This window comes from Oncorhynchus nerka, linkage group LG9a (genome assembly GCF_034236695.1).
Source record: "Oncorhynchus nerka isolate Pitt River linkage group LG9a, Oner_Uvic_2.0, whole genome shotgun sequence".
NCBI lineage: Eukaryota > Metazoa > Chordata > Actinopteri > Salmoniformes > Salmonidae > Oncorhynchus > Oncorhynchus nerka.
Genome location: NC_088404.1, coordinates 49,309,660 through 49,318,227, shown reverse-complemented (window position 1 = coordinate 49,318,227; position 8,568 = coordinate 49,309,660). Strand labels below are relative to the sequence as shown.

The window sequence follows — 8,568 nt, the reverse complement described above, 5'->3', positions numbered from 1 at the left end:
GGGGCAGGCTGTTATCTGGCCTAATTTCCTTCCTAGTTCCACCCACATTTTCCCTTTTTCCGACTCTTATTTTGAAGCATAAAATAGGGAATTAGGTCAGGAGTTATTAGGTGTGGGGCGAGGAAGGTTTGTGGAAGGACAGCTATTGTGGGAATGACAACATTTCAGAAAGATGTTTTCTTCTGTTTTGTGCCTATTGAACAAGGCCTAGGGGAAATGCTGGGCATGTACGGAGGTTTTTGTACTCGTTTGGATTCATTTTAGTTAGACTTCAATGACCTTCCCTCCTTCAGTGTACACTCACCCAGCCCTTCCAGATTCAGATATCATTCCAGCACCCAGAAAATCCGGGGGAAAAGAGCCTCAGGGGAAGAGAGCCTCAGAAGTCACGGAGATCATCATCAAGGTACAGTACATTGAGGGACCCTCTCTCTCGCTCCCACTGTCTCCTTTCAAGAAAACTCTCACTCACCTCACCTGCTCTAATTAGTTATTTCTATGAGGCCATACATGGTATACATATATGGTCGGTCCCCAATGCCTATTTCCTCATTTCTGACCTCCTGGCTATTTACAACCACTGTCTGTCTGTCTTTCCGTCTTTCCGTCTGTCCGGCCGTCCGTCTTTCCGTCTGTCCGTCAGTCTTTCCGTCTTTCTGTTCGTCCATCTGTCTGTCTTTCCATCTGTCTGTCACCCCACCCTTTCTCTCGTTCTTCTCTCTCTCTCTCTTTCTTTCTCTCTTTCTCTTTCTCTCGGCTGTGTTCCTTTCCATCCAGGTCTCTCCCTGGAGGATAAAACTGTCAGGGCTGTTTGAAATATCACACCTGCTACTTGATACAAATAAACTATATGGAGATAAAGGATCAAACAACCTTGAAGCCGCAGGACCTTCTACCACCTGAGAGCCTTTGTTAGATGGAGAGAGAGACAGGGAACTATAACCCTTGCATCATATCAACAACAAAGTCAGCGGTGACATGTAGTGCCTCTTGGTTCCCCTAGAGGTTCCCCTGGCGCCTCTTGATGGGATGTTGTTGTTGGGGTTTTTGTCGTTAGTAAGTGGGCTATGTCGGTGATACGTCAGAGGAAATGTCTCGAAAGAACTATGCATGTGTACCTGCGTGGTAGAGATAGTCGTGTAGTGTGGTAGCGCTCGCATGGGGCTCAAACCTCTATTATGTCATGCTAAGTGTGACCTGCCTCACTTGATTTGCACTCTAGTTAATTTGCAAATCAATTATTTACCCATTTTGGATTGTAATTCGATTCAAATCTGCGACTTTCTCTCCCACAGCATGTGTGTGAACTGTGTATGGGAGGTCATGAGCAAATGCACTGCATGCCACAAGGTCTAATACGGTTGCATCTTCTGTCAGAGAAAGGTAAGACTTAACCCTCTACAGACTGTGTCTCAGGCCACTTAACTAAGTTTTCACTGGTCATGTCAGCTCTGACTCATTTCTCTATGCTTTCAGTATTTAACTCTGTTGTTTTACAGAGCTGACTTAGCAACAAAGGTCTCTTAGGACCCATGAACATGTCAGGTCTTTACATTTTAGCAGACACTCTTATCCAGAGTGGCTTACAGTAGTGAGTGCATACAAAAATAAAAATACTTAATAAAAATACACAGAAAATACTTAAGTACTACTATACTTTACTACTTATATTTTTGACAACTTCTACTTTTACTCCACTTCATTCCTAAAGACAATAAAGTACTTTTTTACTCCTTACATTTTCCCTGACACCCAAAAGTATTAGTTACATTTGGAATACATAGCAGGACATAAGACATTTTCAATTATTTATACTTTTACTTTTGACACTTAAGTACATTTAAAACCAAATACTTTCAGACTTTTACTCAAGTAGTATTTTACTGGGTGACTTTTTTACTTTTACTTGAGTCATTTTCTTTTCAGGTAGCTTTACTTTTACTCAAGTATGACAATTGGGTACCACTGACATTTTCACACTTTTTCCATACCGGTCCCCCTTGGGAATCGAACACACAACCCTGGGTTGCAAGCATCATGCTCTACCAACTGAGCCACACGGGACCAGTTCATCAAATCTGCTGATTGGATCACAGCCCACCACACACCCTATTACTGATCGCTTGTCTCTCTACTCTTGAGGGGGTGCGATTCATTCGGACAGCCTACTCTTAGGAACCAAAAACCAGACACAATCAGGGTAGTCTCCCCAGACAGACAGGCTGCCTCACACAATTTAACAATATTTCATCATATACGATTGCCCAAGTGCCTGCGTTGGTTGGGGAGAGAAGAGTAGGCGGAAATGGAACGCACACAGGAAATCGTCCAGAGCCTTATCGGTTAATTTCCTGACATAAAAATGTCAACTGGAAACAACATTGATGGAGCTCGCAGACAATATTTTCAAAGAGTGCATTTCCAAAGTGAGTAATTTGCATACACCTTGACAGCTAATGTTAGCGTTACAAGCTTATAACCACTGACAGCTTACATATTTTTTCTCTTTCCCCTTTCAAAGTGGCCAAGAAAATCTGACATAGTACTAGTACTGTTGACCTAGGTCTGGGATTTATTAGACTACAATCAAGGCAAAACATTACTTCCCACTACCGACTGCTTATCTTACTTCTTTACCCTGGCTTATTCTTATTGCAGGACTGGAAGGATCACCAGCACAACTGCTGCCAGACCGGTGGGGCTGTGGCTGTCCAGGAGAATGTGTCCATGTCAACCATAGACACTCACAGACACCCAAACAGACTCTGTAAAAAAAAAGCAAAGCTCTCCTTTCAACACCGCAGCGACTTGAGCATGGCTTCCGATTCTGACCTCAGCAAGTTGTAACGTAAGTGCTGGTGCTTCTCTTCGAATGCATGGACGGTAGTTGCTAGACTTTGTCATGCCCCCAGAACATGTAGAGTATTTTATGACAGCTGGGACTTAAAAAATTTTTTTTTTTTTTTTTTTACACCAAACTGAAGTGTTGCTGAATGATATTACATTTGTCTTCTGTCTGAAAAAATAACGTTTGAAACCCCTAAAAACACTCCATTACACCAATGGGACTCTTTCCTCTTCAGATGATCAAAGGTAAGTATTTGAAGAGCAGTGTTAGCCTCCATCAACAGACTTTGGTCTCTGGTTCGATTTATATATTTGTCATGGAAACCTACAGATATTGAATGACTGCTTATGTTTCATGTGTAGTTTACTACCCCTGTGAACCAGATTTAAAAACCAACAGAATACCTGTTTCTGAAAAATACTATTGCTCTATTTGTCCCCATTTACTTCAATTCTATATTTTCTATGGTTTTTAAAATGTATGTATTATGTTGGCTCTGTTCTGCATTAAATGGAGCAGGAAAGGTAGGTATGCTACAATAGGTCTGAAAATAACCTATGAGAATGAAATAATCCACCAAATGACCTTGTGAATTGACCTCTTGCTTGTTCTCAGTGATTGCCTGCTGTGAGAGATTGAGTGATGTAATGACCTATATAATTCTGCAGAGTCACATTCATATGTAATGAGTAATGATCCTACTTGTCATTTGACATATTTTCAATGTAACTTGCAAACTGCCAATTCATTTCAAACCAGCTTGGTCTGTGTGTGACTGGGTGAGAATATGTTTTGAGTACATTGCGACACATTATCAATATTGTAAATGCATTTCAACAAATGTCCAGTAGGAAATTGACTTGAGGTAGTGAACAAACTGTGTCCAGAGTCAGAAAGACATGCATGGCGAGAGTTGTCTGATATGTAGGCAATTGCCATCCACCCACCCACCCACCGTCTCTGTGGACTTATCGTTGTGTACTTATCGTTAAGTGTATTACTGCCATGGTTATTATTTAAATCGACAGTGCACATTAGTGAGATTATCTTAGCTTTTCTCAGTAATAGCTGTCAACTGCCACACAGCTGCACTGGTGTGGATTAAACCCTGGAATAAAGTGGTCAACTCTGCGTTATAGAGGGGAAGTTGTTGTGTAATGTTGTTCAGTACAACATGCTATCTTTCTGTGAAGACCAACTGGTACACACCGCCACTATTCACCTGAGAACTGGTGTGAAAAATGAGGGTCAATTTGACCAACAGCTACCCGTCCAAAAGTGGGTCCATTACATTGATTTACTGGATTGCCTGTTGAGAGATTGGAAGAGCTTTGAGACCTACAACGACCTCCTTATGAAGTAATTCAAAGCAAGCCCTAAAAAACAGGCTATGAAATGACATGACATCATCCAGTATATTATTGTATTTTTTGGTTGAACCTTTATTTTAATATGGAAAACGTATTGAGACCTAGGTCTTGGAGTGAAACATTTTGTGTCCTCTGTGTCTCTACATGTAGCGTGTTGTTTCCTGATTATTGTGTTCTGGGACTTTGCTCTCAGGGAGGGGACTGCTAGAAGAAGAGCAGAAAGAAGGGAACACATTGCTACTTTGGCACAACGTCTAGAAACTACGTGTGCAAGGTCATAATCAGCTTATTGCACCCTGAGAGCAGAGACGCCTAGTTTGTGCACAAGTATAAAGAGTGCTGAAGGGGAAGCACCCATTCAGAGCTTCTGACAGAGATTGTTGTAACCTCTCCGGCCGATATCAATAAAGATCTGTTCATTTAACTTTGACTTGGAGTCCTTAGGTGTTAATTTCCACGACAGTCTCTTTTCCAAATGCGCCCTGTATGATACGGTATATGGTAAGCACAAATAAAACATCACAAATCAGTTACATTTTATAAGTCCTCAATCAATACTTTAAACTGTCCGAATGGCAACAGAACATAAAGATTAAATGTATTTTGAATTTTGTTCCAGCAATAATGTCACGTTCTGACCTTAGTTCCTTTGTTATGTCTTTGTTTTAGTTTGGTCAGGGTGTGAGCTGGGTGGGTAGTCTATGTTGTGTTTATGTGTTTGTCTCTGATTGAGAATCATACTTAGGTAGCCTGTTTTCCCCCATTTTAGTTGTGGGTGATTATTTTCTGTTTAGTTTTTTTCGTCACCTTACAGAACTGTTTCGGTTTCGTTTCATTCTCTTTGTTATTGTGTTTAGTGTTCTGAGTTTAAATAAATATGATCATGAACACTTACCAGGCTGCGCTTTGGTCCTCCTCTCCTTCCACCGAAGACAACCGTTACAGAATCACCCACCACAACTGGACCAAGCAGCATGGTCACCAGGAGCAGAGGGTTCTGGACTCCTGGACATGGAAGGAGATTTTGGACGGAAAGGGACCCTGGGCACAGGCTGGGGCACACAGGGAGTGTGGCTAAGTCAGGTATGAGACCTGAGTCAACTCCCCGTGCTTACCTTGGAGAGAGGTGGACCGGGCAGGCACCGTGTTATGCCGTGAGGTGCACGGTGTCCCCAGTGCGCAGGCATAGCCCGGTGCGCTACATCTTAGCGCTTCGTATCGGCGGGCTAGAGTGGGTATCGAGCCAGGTGCTATGAAACCGGCTCAGCGCATCTGGCCTCCAGTGCGTCTCCTCGGCCTGGGGTATATGGCACTAGCCCTACGCACGGTGTCCCCGGTTCGCCAGCACAGCCCAGTGCGGTCTGTTCCACCCCGCCGCACTGGCCGGGCTACGGGAGTATCCAGCCAGGACAGGTTCTGCAGGCTCGGTGCTCGAGACCTCCAGTGCGTCTCCACGGTCCGGTCCATCCGGTGCCTCCTCCACGCACCAGGCCTCCGGTGGAAGCCCCATGCACAAGGCTGTCTCTCCGTCTCCTCCCTCCGGGTGCTCCTTCATGTCCAGCGCTTCCAGGTGCTCCCGCCTGTCCAGCGCTGCCAGAGTCTCCCTCCTGTCCAGCGCTGCCAGAGTCTCCCTCCTGTCCAGCGCTGCCAGAGTCTCCCTCCTGTCCAGCGCTGCCAGATTCTCCCTCCTGTCCAGAGCTGCAAGTCAGTCAGGAGCTGCCAGAGACGCAAGTCAGTCAGGAGCTGAGGGAGCCGCCCGTCTGTCCTGAGCCCTGCTCTCCAGATATCCTGCGTCGGCTCTGCGCACTGGGTCCCCCTCACTGGGTCTCCCATGTGTCTGCACAGCCCAGTGCGTCCTGTGCCTGCGTCCTGCACGTGCCGGGCTAAAATCACCATCCAGCCAGGACGGGTTGTGCAGGCCCTTAGTTCGAGACCTCCAGTGCGCCTCCACCACGCCTCCACGGCACGGTCTATCCTGTGCCTCCATTCCTCCAGGTTCTCCCACCTGTCCGGGGCAGCCAGAGCCGCCCGTCAGTCAGGAGCTGCCGGAACCGCCCTTCACTCCGGTGCTGCCGGAATCGCCCTTCACTCCGGTGCTGCCGGAATCGCCCTTCACTCCGGTGCTGCCGGAATCGCCCTTCACTCCGGAGCTGCCGGAATCGCCCTTCACTCCGGAGCTGCCGGAATCGCCCTTCACTCCGGAGCTGCCGGAATCACCCTTCACTCCGGCGCTGTCGGAATCTCCCTTCACTCCGGCGCTGCCGGAGTCTCACTTCACTCCAGCGCTGCCGGAGTCTCCCACCTATCCGGCGCTGCCGGAATCTCCCGTCCGTCCGGTGCTGCCGGAATCTCCCGTCCATTTGGGACCCGCGGCAAGGGTCCCCAGTCCGAGGCGAGGGTCGCCGTTCCCAAGGTGCCACTTAAGTGGGTTAGGCAACTCAGGTGTCTATACTTCAACAGCAAAGTTAGATAAGACAGAAGTTTTTAACAACACACACCTGTTAAATTAAATGCATTCCAGTTGACTACCGCATGTTGCTGGTTGAGATAATGTCAAGTGTGTGCAAAGCTGTCATCAAGGCAAAGGGTGGCTACTTTGACGAATCTCAAATATGTTTAACACTTTTTTTGGTTACTACATGATTCAATGTGCTATTTCATGGTTTTGTTGTAGAAAAAAATACAAATAAAGAAAACCCTTGAATGAGTAGGTGTGTCCAAACTTTTAACTGTGTTAGCAGTTGATGTTATTCTTCAATAACACAGACCCCAAAGCAAATCAGGGGGAGAAAAATAGGTTTATTCTAAAATAACAAATCATTGATGTTATGCTGAGAAGTAGATATTCAGTATTCCCTGTCCTCAGTTTTCTCCACGGAACAAAGTGACAGGATGTAATTTATAACCCCCAACTCTAGCCTGTGGTTGACCAATTAGCATTCCTTGCAGTAAAATTGGGCCAATGGCCAAATAGCAAGCATCCTGTTTCAGGCTCAACGTATAGATGATTCAGTCCAATGAGATTTTGCCACCTGTAGCTATGAGTCCAGGACTGAAATCCCTACACAGATTCGAACCAGACGTTGAACATAAAAACAACTATTTCCATTGGTCGTTAATTCCCTATTGACCTCTAGTCCTCCGCGTTGTGTATTATCTTAAAATATTCTTACAACTGGTACTGTAGATTAGGTTTAAAATTCAAAAATCGACCCGTGGTGCACTTCTATGTACTTCAAGAAATCCAGACTTAACCCGATCAATCACGATGGCCTGAGTTCTGTCACTAAGAAGATCAGGAAACCATGAACAGGTGTCAGAGCTCCGGCCTATCGAGGATATTCAGTAAAATAGCATGATCAAAAGTATCAGAAGCTTTTTGCAGGTCCACAAACAAAGCAGCACATTTCATTGTAGTGTCTAACGCCATGAGAAGATCATTAACAACTAAAGTGGTTGCTGTAATAGTACTATGCCCACGCCTAACACCTGATTGGTTTACATTCTAAGTCAATTTCTCCGCTAAAAAAAGCAAAGTTGTACATTTACCAAGGATTCAATAATCTTAGCTAGACAAGGAAGCCTTGAAATGGGGTGATAATGATGAAGATCACTACCATCCCTGCCCTCAAGGAGTGGAAGCGCAAGAGTTGATTTCCATACTTTTGGAATATTTCCCGATAACAATGTTTAATAAAAAATGTGGGTTATTGAGCCAACATTGATGGGCATGGCACACTTAAGCAGACCAGGATCCAATTGGTCAGATCCTGTGGATTTCTTATTGTCTATTGCTAGGAAAGCATCAAGGACTTATTTTTCTGTAAATAACCTCTAAGAAAAGCTTTGACTATCATCCCTCAGCAAGTTTCCCCTATCAGCATCCAGCCCAATATCATTGTGAATAGGCTGAGAAGTTCTTTCAAAGAGATAGGCCGCTGAAATAAATGCATTAAATGCATCAATGATGGAACTTTTTTTCCGTAATGAGTCCAGTGTCTGAATGAATGTGTTATGGCAGACAGGAGGAAATAGAACCCTTCAGGGATTTGACAGTTTTGATTTCCCTTCAGGGATTTGACATGTAGCTACTGTAGCTAGAATTTCTCCGGGTTCCCATCACAATCTGAAAGAGCGTTTAGATAATAATCAGATTTAGCCAATCTGATTTGTCTTAAACAATGATTCCTCAGTTGCTTAAAAGCTTGCCAGTCTGGGCTTAAACATGTGATCCTGGCCTTGACCCAAGCGTCGTTTCTTTTATGAAATAACTGCGGATAATTCTGGAGTGTACAAGGCATTCAATCTTCCTTTAACCCTTAATGCTTTTAATGGGGCATGATTATCCAC

The 8,568-nt window shown here is 44.7% G+C and overlaps 1 protein-coding gene across 2 annotated transcripts; it reads left to right on the top strand.

The window, feature by feature from the left end:
• Positions 1–1,104: 1,104 nt before the first annotated feature.
• LOC115134792 (paraneoplastic antigen Ma6E-like) lies at positions 1,105–6,926 on the top strand. 2 transcript variants are annotated; one of them, XM_065022665.1, is made up of 3 exons: positions 1,105–1,383; positions 2,659–2,848; positions 4,412–6,926. In XM_065022665.1, the coding sequence occupies exon 3, from the start codon at positions 6,050–6,052 to the stop codon at positions 6,689–6,691; it is 642 nt and encodes a 213-aa protein (XP_064878737.1). In that variant the 5' UTR covers positions 1,105–1,383; positions 2,659–2,848; positions 4,412–6,049; the 3' UTR covers positions 6,692–6,926. The 2 variants fall into 2 exon arrangements, with proteins under 2 accessions (XP_064878737.1, XP_064878736.1); XM_065022664.1 differs by lacking the exon at positions 1,105–1,383 and adding an exon at positions 1,390–2,426.
• The last annotated feature ends 1,642 nt before the right edge of the window (positions 6,927–8,568 follow it).

Excerpts from the sequence above, each read along its gene's own strand:
- LOC115134792 (XM_065022665.1), top strand. The coding sequence starts at position 6,050 with ATGTGTCTGCACAGCCCAGTGCGTCCTGTGCCTGCGTCCTGCACGTGC.